This window comes from Spermophilus citellus (assembly GCF_964194105.1).
Source record: "Spermophilus citellus genome assembly, chromosome: 18".
Classification (NCBI taxonomy): Eukaryota; Metazoa; Chordata; class Mammalia; order Rodentia; family Sciuridae; genus Spermophilus; species Spermophilus citellus.
In genome coordinates, this window is record NC_138200.1 from 57,488,761 (window position 1) to 57,503,378 (window position 14,618).

A 14,618-nucleotide genomic window follows, 5' to 3' on the forward strand; every position below is an offset into this window, starting at 1 on the left:
TGTTATCTAAAACCTGGATTTCCCAAAGTAAAGATTCAAGGGAAAGATGCACTGATGAGAGGAAGTACAAAGATCACTACCACCAAGTTAAATTTGAGAAGAAAATGCCAAAAGAATATACCAGTTGTAGCAAATATTAGTGGTCTGAGAAATGTGAAAATGAAAACCTCCATTTTTATATCTAGATTACTTCATATCCCTTGCTAAGACTATTAATCTCCTCTCTTTCAGGCTGGATCCAGTTCTACATGGTTATGATTATTTGGTTTTTGCTAGGAAATGGTTTCTGGAAAGAGGTGGTATTGTGGGGAAATCTGAAAGCTGTTTCCTCTGGGTTCAAATCCAGGAAACATTTAACACAACCTATTTTGGAAGTTCAAGGACTGAAGAACTCTTCCTTAGTGGAAGCGGAATCCTGAATAACCCAGGTTAGTATTTTAATACTCAGCCACAAGACTGACTTTCCTATATAAGTACCCAGGCACGCCTTTAAACTGAAACCATGGAAGTCAGACACATCACCTCTGCCATCTGCTGCTTTCTCTGAGCTTTTGTAGCCTCAGTATAGGCATTGTGGTCTGTCTCAATAATGATAAGGTTGTTACTCTCAGGGTGGATGACAAATTTCCTGGGTGTGTACTGAAGTGGAAAGGCTACTTGATTGAAGACAGCACCAAGCTTCTCCAATGCCAAAATCCTAAGACGAAAAGCAAAGGATTAACAGGCCATTCACTCAGAACCTAGAAACTGATGCTGAAATGGACCATGATCAGTGATAGTAAACACAACCCCTGAAGCTTTAATGTTGCCATTACACAATACAAAAAGACAGTAAGCTAGAAGATTCCACATAGTGAATAAGAAAATCCAGAAGGGCCATCCTCTTCAGCAATTTTACACTGATTTTGGTATCTACCATTGAAACACATGTTATGATCATCAAAGATATTTATCACTCCAGTGATAATGTGATAGTGAAAGGCAGAATCTCTTCTTTTACTGACAAATCCAGAAATAAGGAGCACTAAAATTCTGAATTTATTGTAAAGCACTGTAATTACCTGACATGGTATTAGGCTGATCATGTTTTTTTTTTTTTTTTGAAATTTTTTAATTGTAGATGGACACATACCTTTATTTTATTTATTTAAAATATTTATTTTTTAATTGTATTTGGACTCAATACCTTTATTATATTTATTTTTATGTGGTGCTGAGGATTGAACCCAGGGCCTCACACATGCTATGCGAGTGCTCTACCGTTGAGCCACAACCCCAGCTCCTATTTATTTATTTTTGTGTGGTGCTGAGGTTCGAACCCAGTGCTTCACATGTGCTAGGCAAGCGCTCTATCACTGAGCTATAACCCCAGCCCGCTGGATCATGTTTTTAAAAATAGATGGTACTATTCTGAATGAAAATCACCATAGCTTTAAGAAACTCATGGACAATCCAAGAGATAGCAAGTAAGGGAATACAAACTTCTGTCCAACAGGACATAGAAACGCAAATCCAAGCCAAACTATGTGTAAAAACAAGGAGAACGTAGGCACTCTTAAAAACAGTGACTAGATTTCTAATGATGTACTTTTAGTCACAGTTTAAATATTTTCTGCATTAAAACATAAAAACCTACAAAGGATAAAATAGAAGATTATAGTAGATATGAAATGCCAAATAAAATTCTAGTAGTTGAAAAGAGGTACAGAGTTAAACTACAAATTGACTGAGCCCTCAAACCTGAGAAAGATTTAAGAATTAGAAAGACAAGGATCTCAGAAGATCTTAGACGATATGGCACAGGGAGTAGTTTTCTAAAATGTCAAGTGAGGGCTGGGGATGTGGCTCAAGCGGTAGCGCGCTTGCCTGGCATGCGTGCGGCCCGGGTTCGATCCTCAGCACCACATACAAAAAAAGAGGTTGTGTCTGCCAAAAACTGAAAAATAAATGTTAAAATTCTCTCTTTAAAAAAAAAATTTTTTAAAAAATAAATCTCAAGTGAACAAAACCTTTGATCCAGTAACTCTACTTCTAAGAATGATATAACACTCTAGCAATAAAACAATATGGAAGTCACATAATATTTACATTGATTTCCAAGATGTACTATAAAATGAGAAAAACATGGTGTGAATAGTGGATGTAGTAAGCTCTCTACGAAAGCAAGAGAAAAAAAGAACACATACACATATTCATTAGGATATGCTTAAAACTCCGGTATGAAGACAACACACAAGAACCAGTAATTCAGTTGTCGGAGAGGAGAGGACTAACTAATGACATGCCTGGAAAAAAGACATCCATTTTTCAAATGATGAAGCTGGGGACAGTGGCACATGCCAGTAATTCCAGCTGAGGCTGAGGCAGAAGGATCACATGTTAAAGGCCAGCCTGGGTAACTAAGTTAAGATTCAGTCTCAATATAAAATTGAAGGGGCTGGCGATGGAGCTCAGTGATAGAACACTTGCCTAGCATGTGTTAGGCTCTGGAATTATTGTGAATAAATAAATAAATAGGGCTGGGAATGTAGCTCAGAGATAGAGCACCCCCGGGTTTAATCCCCAGAAACACACACACACACACACACACAAAACAAAAACTAACAATACCTCCCCTCCAAGCTAGGGCCTTCAGAGTCATCTAAAACTTCACTCAAATCTTTTTCTTTCCATTTCTTCACTGAGTCTCTCTATGAGGGCTAAAAATAATGGTACTGCTATCTATGTACTTAGGGTAATTCAACGATGTATAGAACTGCTAATTCTCAAGAAGGTAAGCAGTGTTTAAAGGTTATATACCTTTTGTAAAAGGTATTAATAGAAATGAGAATGGGTACTCTATAACTGGCATTCTTTCTAAACTCAATTACCCATTCGATTATATACCCTCTCCCTCACATATACACTGGGACTACCCTGTGTGGCCATGACTATAAGCTACAGTCCACTGGATGATGCGGTGAACAAATTATAAGACTTGCCTCTAGGGAATTCACATCTCGATCAGTCACCAGTACACCAGAAATCAAACGGTAACTAAAAATCAAAAGCCAAAAGACTTTTTATTTTTGGCTAGATGTGGTGACACACACATGCCTGTAATCCCAGAGGTTCAGGAGGCTGAGAGAGACAAAGTTCAAGGCCAGTCTAATAAAAACAAGAGATTATGTTTTACATGTAAACAGAAATACACACATACATACACAGACACCCACCCCCAAATAAATCCTCCAAAACTCTGAGGAAGAGCCAGTATCAAGCAGGATCTGGTCATATAATTGAAGAATTATCCAGAATGCAGCAGAATCAGAGATAGAATATGAAAGGGGATGGGGCCTGAAAGACAAAGAAGGACAGAATGAGAAGATTTCAAACATCTAATCCGAATTCCAAAAGAACAGAAATGAGAAAATTAAAACTTTTCAGGTAAAACAAAACAAAACCAACAGAGAGAAAAAATATAAGCCAATCTAGATAAAGTCCCTAAGAACTACAGAAAACATCAAAAAACAATAACAACAGACCACATCCAGTCTGACCATAGTCCTAAAATTCAACAATGGAAGATAACAGAAAACTCTCCCAAAGTGCTAAGACAGCCAACCCAGAAGCACAGAGCATAAAACAAAATAAAAACATTTTCTTATTCACATTAATATTGATGGTATTTCCACTCTGTGTACACCCAAGTTCTCTGAGTAGTTCCTTTATTTGTGGAGAAACAAATTCAAGTATTTCACAAATACCTAATTATAAAATGAACCATATAAATATCAAAAATTATCATTCTATCAAGAAAAAAATTAAGTATGCCATAAAGAAAAAAAAAATCACAATTTTTGATCCCATTGTTCTCATTTTCCTGTGATCTAACTCACAACTACAAGGCCTATAGAGCACAGACTCTAAGCAGAAAGGAAACCTGTCCTCAAAAAGACACATACAAAACTAGACCACAGATGTTCTCATGCTATATTGCTTCTTGGAAAATACAAAGTTACCCAGCATTTGTCTAAGAGGAGGCATGAGCTATTGGTGATAATCAATACTTTGGGTAGTTTTCAGATACACTTTTAAACAATTATTTTAAAAATAATTAGCCTTCAGTGTTACAACGGACACCATCAAGAAAATGAAAGAAAACTCCAGAGAATAGGAAAAAACACTCAAATCATGTATTTGATAGGAGTCTTATATCTAAAATATATAAAGAACTCACAATTTGCTTTGGTTTGGATGTTGAATGTCCCCCTGGTTCTAGGGTGGTGCTTTTGGGAAGTGGTAGAATCTTTAGGAGGTGGAACCTGGTAAATCTTTAGGTCACTAGGTTGTGAACCAGAAGGGGATTATGAGACCCTGGACTCCTCCTTGCTCTTTTTTCTTCCAGGCTTACAATGTAAGCAGTTTTGCTCTGCCACATGATTCCACAACAATATGCTGCCTCACTACAAGCCCAAATCAATGGGGCCAACCAATTACAGACTAGAACTTATAAAACTGTAAGCCCAAATAAACCTTTTCTAAGTTGATTATCTTATGTGATTTGTTATAGTAATAGAAAACTAACACAATTTAATAATAAAAGGACAACAACCCAATTTAAAAAATGGCCAATAGACGTGAATAGACATTAAGAAAAATAGCCAAAAAACATGAAAATATGCTTGCTATTAGTCATCAGAAACATACAAATATAAATCATGATACACTTCACACTCAGCAAGATGGCTAGACTCCAAAGTCATAATGCAAGTGTGTGTTTGCAAGAATATGGAGAAATTGGAACCCGCATACCTTGGCTAGTAGAAATGTAAAATAGTTCAGCCACTTTGAAAAGCCATCTGGAAGTTCCTCAAAAAGTTTTGAAAAGAGTTTTCATATTACCTATCAATTCCACTTTTGTATTTCAGAGAAAAATAAAAACCTATGTCCACACAAAAATTCATATGTGAATGTTTATAGCAGTGGCCTTCTCTTAAAGAAGTTAAGGGAAATGGGGGGGATAGTTCCTGTTAGGAGAAAGTCTGGAGATTATCTAAATCTAGAGCAATTCAGGAGTTAGGGACTACAGATGAGACCCAGGTGGAACCATGACAGGCAGAGACATAAAGGAGAAGTATTCAAGGGCAAGTGCAGAGATTTAAAATAAACAAATAATAATAAGGAATGTATGACAGAATGCAGGAAGATTAAGTCTGCTGGAAAAGGTATATAAAAATGCCAAAAGTAGCTACGAATAAATCCTAAAAACTGTTGCAAAAGAGCAAGTTCACTTAAAGAGTAACAGTTTTATCTTTTATTTTTTATCAAGAGGGCTACACTAGTTTCATTGTGAACAACCAAGAGTAATAATCAGGACATGAACAACTTCAATGTTTTAAAAACTTATAGCTGGATGCAGTGGTACACACTTGTAATCCCAGGTATGGAGGAAGCCAAAGCAGGAGAATCACAACCTCAGCAACTTGGCAAGACCTTGTCTTAAAATAAAAATATAAAGAGCTGGAAATGTAGCTCTGTGGTACAGAGTCCCTGAGTTCCCGGGCGGGGGGGGGGGCTTAAAAAAATTAAAAAAAATAAAAAACCCCAAGAAAGTCAAATTGACCAGGTTATTTTCTATCTTAATAAGAATAGAATATATTTGACTCTTAAAAGTCAATGCTGTTGGCTGGGGTTGTAGCTCATTGGTAGAGTGCTTGCCTAGCACCCCTGAGGCACTGGGTTCGATCCTAGCACACTAAAAAACAAAACAAACTTAATAAACAAAATAAAGGTATTGTGTCTATCTACAACTAAAAAAAGTCAATGCTGTAAGAACAATAGCTTCCAAATAGCTTGCAAAAGGCCTAAATAACTTACACTGAGTTCAAACTTTCAGATGTAATACTGCAAATGACAAGAGTCCAAAATAGTTATCAATAATTGGACCCTGCTGGGGTTGTGGCTTAGTGGTAGAGTGCTTTCCAAGCATGTGAGACATTGGGTTCGATCCTCAGCACCACATAAAAACAAAGAAAGAAGAAATAAATAAAGAAAGAAAGTCTAAAAAAAAATAAACTAATCCAATGGCATTGCCTGTTCCTTTTGCTGGAAAACAAAAATCTTAATCTGAAGACTGGACAGTAGCGCTAAGTATTATAACTTGGCACTGAAAGTTTAAACAGAAGCTAAAACTCCCAACATTGAAACTTGGCTTTTAGGTACTTAAATTCTGAGCCAAAAGAAGGTTTCACTTGCAACACACTAGTCTCACGGTGAAGAGCTGGCTCTCTTCCATCCCTCCACAACCTCCTCCAACACCAGAAAAAAGGCTTTCTGCTTTATAGCCACTGGGCTATAAACCAGTGGCAGAGCAATTGCCTAGCACATGTGAGACACTGTGTTCAATCCTCAGCACCACATAAAAATATATATATAAATAAAGTATTGGGTCCATCTGCAATTTAAAACAACAACAACAACAACAAAAAAATGCTTTCTGCTGGCCTCCAAACCTGGAACGCACTCACCTCAGGGTATTGGTGGAGATGGCCACAATGCCCTCAGGACACTGTTCAGAGGCAAAACCAGATGCAAATTCCAGGGTCTCATAAGACAGGGGAGTGAGATGAAAGCGAGACTGGTAAGAATAGCTTAACCAAGACCGGCTTGACATGGCCAATACCTGAGGAGAGAAAAACACTTTCATTGAGCTTGGGAAAAATTCACACATGGTAGGCTGACCAAATATCTTAACCTAAATTTCAGCCCACAGAATATTGAGACCTAAAAGGAAATTTTTTAAAAAGGAAGTAGTAATAATGATATATGATAAATCCATGGGCTACCAGCTGCATGACCTAAGCTAATTATTACTACATCTCACTGAGCCTGTTTTCATAGGAATAGGAATACTATTATAATTAAAAAAAAAAAAAAAAAAAAAGTAATTCTTAACAGTGTTGGGATTGAACCCAGAGCCTCACCCATGCAAGGCAAGCACTCTTCCACTGAGCTACATCCCCAGCCCCAGCTGTAAGAATAAAATATTTAAGAACTGGCAGAGCTTCAGCAAACTACTACTCTTAACTACAAAGGATACATTTTCCAATCTCTTTAACATTAGGTAGTAAATCATGATTCTATGAGCCTGGGGTAAATTAGACAATTTATGGCTGGCTAATGGTGACCGGGGTGGAAGGTTTCCAACTATCCCCAGCCCAAGGGCAAAAGGGACCAATATTCCAATTTCCCTAAAACCAGATTATGCCACAGTGCCATGGAATCCCTGTTAGGAAGTTCTAGGTTAAGGGACCCAAGAATTTTTACATCAATTTTTACATCTAATCAAGATAGAACTGATATCATATCAATTATATACTGGTGAATTAGTGAAAGAGGGATTTTTTTTTCAGCTGGTGTCACTAATAACATCTGTATATGCTACCTGCCCCACTTTATTACTTACTGCCTCCTGGCCTTGCATCCGGACTCGGAAGAGTTTCACAGGACGGGACCCCAGGTACCTAGTGCGAGTATCAGACAGGTCTCCAGTGACAGGGTCTAGGACAGTTCTCAGCAGCACACCGTTCTAATCAAAAGAAGAGGAGTGGGTGAGCCTACTTACAATGTAAGCTTATCAGATATGATGAGGAAATCTCCCTCTTAGCTACTTTCAGAGCAGACAAAAGGAAAATGGCTTAGTGGTTAAAAAAAAACACAAAAACCTAAGCATCATTCATTCATTCATTCATTCATTCATTCTTTCAATAAATCACTAATTCAAATAGTTAAACATCTACTAAATGAAAAATATACTTATTCTTCACTATATACCCTGTACTCTTTTTTAAAAATCATGAATGTTAAAATCTCTTTTATAATTTTAAAATAGATCCAGAGTTTAAAAATCCCAGGCCCACGGAGTATGGTCTTTATACACCATTTTCTCTAAAATGGACAAGGTTCCTAAAAGAAATGACTGATTCAAGATTGGGGCAAGAATGTTCCAGATGCGTGTGGGACATCTTATTGTGCAAGAAGGCAAAACAGTGGGGTCATGTTAAAAGAACAAAGGAAAAAACTTCAAAGGGGAACTTCTAGTTGTCTAAAATTAGACAATTTAACAACAAAACGATAGCATAGTTTGAAGAACAAATATACAAAACCCCACAAAATCATGTTACTTTAAAAAGGAAAAACCAGAATACCCACTTCATCAGTCCCCTCTGGAGACAGACTGTTATGGCCCTAATTCCTTAACTCTGGATACAAATGAACAAAGAGAAAAAATGAAGTACTGATCTTTTCCTGCATAGACTACATTTAGGATAAGCAAATGAATCTCATTTTGTCTTTAGAGAAGAATTCCATCCAATTAAATACAGAAAGAAATTAGAAAATCATTTTCCAACCCCCCAATGAAATAATCAATCTAGGCAATATGTATCAATAACTACTAAGTTTAAAAGCTAAAGGGAAGCTTTAAAACATAATATAAACATTTCAACATCAATAGAATTGGGACAACTAGACATTCATAGCACCATCGCTGAACTATTCTTATCACCTCAAATTAAATCTGAATTAAACAAATATTGTGATCTGTACTAGCCAGTCCTACAGCCATTAAACATCAAAAGTGTGGCTAGTCAGAACTGATATACACTGTTAAGTTTAAAGTATCAAACACCAGAGTGCTTGCCTCCCATGCACAAGGCCATGGGTTCAATCCTTAGCACCACATAAAAATAAATAAACGTTAAAAAAAAAAAAGTAAATTCTACAAGAAAAATTATCTGGTCTCTTAAAACAAAGAATGGGGGTGGGACAGTTATTGTGAGACTTTAAAAGACAGGAAATAGCTGGGTGTGGTGGCATGTCTGTAATCCCAGAAACTTGGGAGGCTGAGGTAAGAGGATCATGAGTTCAAAGCCAGCCTCAGCAATTTAGCACAGCCCTAACAACTTAGTGTGACCCTCTCAAAACAAAAAATTTTAAAAGGTCGGGGTGCTAGGGTTGTGGTTCAGTGGCAAAGTGCCCCTTGATGTAATCCCAGGTACTGAAAAAAAAAGAAAAAAAAAAAACAGAAAGCAAATGCAAATTATGAACTGTTCTATTGAAATCTTGAGTAGATCCAATTATATGGCCACTCTTTCATGGCAAAAACTATAACACAGACAAAGTATCACATGATAGTAAGGAATACGAGATTTTTGCTGGGTTTGAGAATATTAGTGCTTTAAGAAAACATCTGTTAAAGGTACTTTCATCAAGTATTTGAAAATGAAAAATGACTCATTATCTTGGATTTGCTTTAAAATACTCCAGGAAAAAGAGGGAAAGGAGGCATATTACACTAGTCTAAGTTCTGTTTATGCTTGAAAACTTCTAAAAAAAAAAAAAAAAAAACACAACCAACAATAAAAAAAAAGAAATGGAAAGGAAAAAAAAACTGGAAAAAAAAAGTAAATTTAAGGGGCTGGGATTGTGGCTCATCAATACAGTGCTCGCCTAGCATGTGTGAGATACTGGGTTCGATCCTCAGCACCACAAATTAAATAAAATAAAGGTACTGTGTCCAACAATAGCTTAAATTTTTTTTTTAAAGTAAATTGAAAAAGCAAAAATACGGGCTGGGGCTCAGCGTAGAGTACTCACCTAGCACATGCAAGGACCTAGGGGTTCAAGCCTTAGCACCAGATATAAATAAATAAAATAAAGGTATGTGTCCAACTACCACTAAAAAATAAATATTAAAAAAAAAAAAAGCAAAAATATGCTCTGTGCAGTGGTGTAAACCTGTAATCTAAGTGGCTCGGGAGGCCAAGGCAGGAGAACTGCAAGCTTGAGGCCAGCCTTAGCAAAAGCAAGGTGCTAAGCAACTCAGAGAAATCCTGTCTCTAAATAAAATACAAAATAGGGTTGGGGATGTGGCTCAGTGCCCGAGTTCAATCTCTGGTATTTAAAAAAAAAAAAGGCAAAAATATCTAGGTTAAATTAATTAATGTGTTCATGTAAATAATAGTTAAGGAAAATAAAAAGTACATGATCAAGAGCCCCAACACTCTCGTATCCTTAGGTTCCTACTTTTAATATGACATGAAGAGCTCAGATCCTTTGACAACAAGGAACATGTAGGGATCCTTTATCGCGAGAGAAGTCAATTAGGAACTCTAAGGTATTGATTTCAAAAAGCTGAATATTGTGGGGACTGTATGTGACTCAAAGATCCCCCCCCCTGAAGTATGCTGCTATGATAATCAAGAGAAGCAGTAAGTACAGGGCTGGGGGTATAGTTCAGTGGTACAGAGCTTGCCTAGCATGCATGAGACCTGGGTTCAATCCCTAGCATCACACCCCCCCACACACACACACATCAAAAAAAAAGAGAGAGAAGCAGCAAATGTAGATTTTAGGGCCCAGGTGTTCAGATTCCAACCAGAAGATCCTTGAAATTGAGGGTGTTACTCACTGAGGGGTTCAGGGAGATGATTCTGACAGTATTGTCCACCAGTCCCACAGCCAGGAAGTGAGACCGCTGCTCTCCAGAGAGCACATTAGCCAGTTCTGACCCAGAACAGGGAAAGCAAGGTGTTTTTATCAAATGTAAAAATACTTTTTTTCCAGGGCCGATATGTTCTAATCAAAGTGCTAAGAAAAGTAGAGCCCAGAACAACACTGTTCACTTCTCATAAGTTGGCATGTGAAATTCTGGGCACAAAAATGCCTTTATTGGACAAAGGAGTGTGCAAAACCTACATAAGTCCTGACAACAATGACGTCAACCTCTGGATCTCTTACCTGCAGTCCAATGTTTAGGTAGAGGAAGCCAATAGAGCCCCTCTCACCCAGTTCGTCCTGCTTCTCAGTCCCACCCATTTCCACAATACACAAGGACTCAGGCTGAGCTGGGAGAGCTTGCATGCTCAGAGGTTGCAAACAGTCCTGGGGTTGGGGGTAGGGAGGATAGAAAAATCATTAAAAACAGGAAATGACCAATTTGGAAAAAAACATTCAGAAAAATCTAATGCTAGCATTGAAGGAAGAACCATCTTGTGGGCAGAGAAAACTCCAGGAATGAGAGGATAGTGCATTGTTAATTTTAACTAAATCTCAGAATAAGCTCTGAAAAGTATTGTTTTTCTCCTTTTATCAAAACAGATAATGTAAGAGCAAATAAGTAATGGGTTCCTCTCTGAAAGTTATCTAAGGCCTGGAAGCAAGTAAAATTCCTTCCACATATAGTCTTGGGGTTTTAGGGTTTTTAGTACAAAAGAGACTCAAGGATTAGCTAAAAGAAACAGTAGTTTCAGATCAACATTCTCAACCACAGCACAAGACTCCTAAAGTATGCTGCTATGATAATTAAGAGAAGCAGCAGGGACAGGGCTAGGGGTATAGTTCAGTGGTACAGAGCTTGCCTAGCATGCATGAGGCCCTGGGTTCAATCCCCAGCACCACATACACCCCCCCCCCCCAAAAAAGAATAGCAGCAAATATAGATTTTAGGACCCAGGTGTTCAGATTCCAACCAGAAGATCCTTGAAATTGAGGGTGACACTCACTGAGGGGTCCAGGGAGATGATTCTGACAGTATTGTCCACCAGTCCCACAGCCAGGAAGCGAGAACGCTGTTCTCCAGGGGGCACATTAGCCAGACTCATGCACACCACATCTGCTGACATCTCCTTCCGCTCAGTGTACTCATTCAGCTGTCCTGACTACATAAGGGAAAACATAGTGTGTTCAGAAACTACAGAGATGGGTCTAGATGCTCCAATTCACATCAAAATCCTCATCCAGGGAAGGAAGACAGGTGTTAGGTTTCTTTCTGGCTCTTCCCACTCCCCTTATATATTCACTGACCAACAATTTCTCAACCTAAGAACCCAAGACAATATTTAACAAGCTAACAGCAAGCAAAATTAATGTGTCTGAGTAAGAAAAGAAACGAGAACTTTAACAAACTTAATGTGCCACCACAGTCCTCAGGAAACAAAAATATATAAAAATATTTAAGCTGTTCATGAAAATACTTTGGAAGAAAGGGAATTCAAATATGATGATTAAAAACAAAAAAATCTCAGGGTGGGGATATAGCTCAGTTGACAGAGTGCTTGCCACGCACAAGGCCCTGGGTTCAATCCCCAGCACCACTAACTAACTAAATAAAAAGAAATCTCAATTTCTAACACAAAACAACAAAGAAATCTCAACCACACTAGAAACTCCTTAAGAGCAAGATAGTTTAGTATTGCCAAACAGACTTCCATACAGAAGAGGAAAAGAAAATTTCCCTAATGGATTAAGATGGTAGAAAACAAAGCTCTGCCAAATATTTGTTGGAAAAGTAGGTGTAAAATGCAGAGGGATCAGGTGTTTTACTCCTAGGAGGTAATCTTCCCACTCCAAAAGAATGAAACATCAATTTCCTCCTTTTTTCTCCCTTGGAAAGAGTGAGATTGGTTTGTGGACAATTACATTCCCTCATTGTCTTTCTTGTGAATGCACTCTAGATGCCTGGATGACAATTCTCCACTTTACCTCTGGACCATATACTAAGTCCCACATGAATTGTAAAATAACATACGGGATCCATCTCAAAATAGACCAGCTCTCCTCCTGTCAGGGCAATCACCACTTGTCGCTGGTTCACTGCACACTTCACAATTGTTTTCTTTCCAGGGGTCTTCCATTCATTGACTCTCTTATCTGCTCGAATGTGCCGAATACCATCTGGATAAACCTGGAGTCAGGAAAGGAAGGAAACCTGACCTTAGTGATTTGACTCATCACTCAGAATGATCCCTAGACCTGTCAGATCTATCATCCCTGGTAGATCTAGAGCCACTGCATTTGAGGCACCAACTGGAGTTAGTAAGTCCAGAGAAGGATAACTTTCTAAAGTTTATGTTTTGCAATGTCCACTTTGAAGAAGTTCAAAACTCATCAACAAAATAAGTATTAAAATCTTTAATAGCTGGGAAAAGTGGGGCATGCCTGTAATCTCACTAACTTGGGAGCCTGAGATAAGAAGACCACAAATTCAAGGCAGTCTCAGCAAATCAGTGAGACCGTCTCAAAAAAAAGAAAAAGTAAAAATAAAGAAAAAAAAAAAAAAGTAGTGGGGAGATGATTGGGGATGTAGCTCAGTGGCAGAGTACCCCTGGATTCGTGTGAAAAAAATAAATGAAAACTTTATAGAGATGGAGCTCTGAAGCAACTATAGAAATGGCAAAGAGGAATATTATGTTTCAAAATTCTCTAAGTGAATAGTTAAGTTGGTAAAAATCTGAAAAATCCAATTCTTGGTGTAGTTCTATATTTTGATAAAACAGCAAGCCCCTCCCTAAGGCTTTTGGTGGAGAGAGACCTGAATGCAGCTGCCTATATAGCACAACAAAGGCAAAGAAATGAGAAAAAAAGCTAAGCAAGTAAGCTCTGAGAATTCTCACCTGTACCAAGGCATCATCTCCTAACAAGGAACAGGACAAGGTTGGGGTGGTACCCAGGAACCCAGAGTCAGTCACTTCTTCTACAGTCTCTCCAATAGACAGTACAAGGGTGGCATTCACGAAAGACACAATGATGTAGGCATCAAACTCATCTGGAAAAAGAAAGAAAGGAGTTGGTCAGCTAAGAACTCCTCAGAATTAAAAAGTCAAATAATGACACATAAGAGTTTTAAGAATTCTTCCAAGGCATTTCTGTGTATGGTCAGCATAGACACAAAGCACAAAATGATCCAAAAGATAACTGAGCACCATAGAGGCTACATATAAATGCCTCAATGCGTTGAATACAAATATTTTCCTCAGCATCTTTGAAAATTAGTATTCTGAGACATTTTCTAGAGAAATGAGAGAGGACAATGTAAGGGAATCAAAGGCATGAAGAAATCTTTACTACTACTACTAGTACTACTACTATATATGTCGAGCTAGAGCATGTTTTGACAGTTGCCAATAGCTAGAAGAAATATTCCTTAAAACTAGGAAAGATCCCTAACTTTTCCCAGAAGAAGCTAATGTAGGAATATAAGCTCTAATGAATGAAACAGAGATTACTTAAACCTCCATGTGATTAAGTTATTCTAGGAATGGAAATTGAGAGAGTCCTAGTCCCATTGGGAATGATGTAAGAACACCAAATAACCAGGAAATGGGGGAGGGGATATGTTTATATTATCATTCTTTGACCCCTCTGGTTTTTCACTATTTAAAAATACAACTCAGTGATCATGCCAATCCTATTAGGGTTTGTTTTTCAAAATGAAATGTAGTTGGATAAACAAACACTAATGAGATTCTCAAGGAGGTCAGAGACCTGAAGTATATAGGCAACCCCAAAAGTTTCCTCTGCAGATTCCACAGTTAAAGGCCATCTACTTCCCATATTACAACATAAAACAGCTTCTGTGTCTCCCACATCCAACAATGTTTGGCATAAAACTTCATAAATGTTGAATAAAGGCACATCTTTTTTTAAAAGAAGAGTTGAGATTAGCAATCAGATGAACAAAGGACAGAACAAGACAAGGAACTAAACTGGAGTGGCTATCTCACTCTTAAGAATGGCAGCTATGGGACCTTGTTTGCCTGAGCATTGTAAGAACTCAGTACCATTGGGCTGGCTGA

General features: G+C 37.9%; 1 protein-coding gene across 2 annotated transcripts in view; it reads right to left on the reverse strand.

The window, feature by feature from the left end:
- The window catches only part of SF3B3 (splicing factor 3b subunit 3), a 47,593-nt gene that overhangs the window by 6,947 nt on the left and 26,028 nt on the right, over nucleotides 1-14,618 (reverse strand). For both annotated transcript variants that reach the window (XM_081275013.1, XM_081275014.1), the window contains exons 12-18: nucleotides 13,437-13,588; nucleotides 12,572-12,727; nucleotides 11,547-11,702; nucleotides 10,783-10,926; nucleotides 7,448-7,570; nucleotides 6,510-6,664; nucleotides 523-697 (exon numbers count right to left, since the gene is read on the reverse strand). In XM_081275013.1, the coding sequence (XP_081131139.1) occupies nucleotides 523-697; nucleotides 6,510-6,664; nucleotides 7,448-7,570; nucleotides 10,783-10,926; nucleotides 11,547-11,702; nucleotides 12,572-12,727; nucleotides 13,437-13,588 (1,061 nt within the window). The remainder of the gene's footprint in view (nucleotides 1-522; nucleotides 698-6,509; nucleotides 6,665-7,447; nucleotides 7,571-10,782; nucleotides 10,927-11,546; nucleotides 11,703-12,571; nucleotides 12,728-13,436; nucleotides 13,589-14,618) is intronic.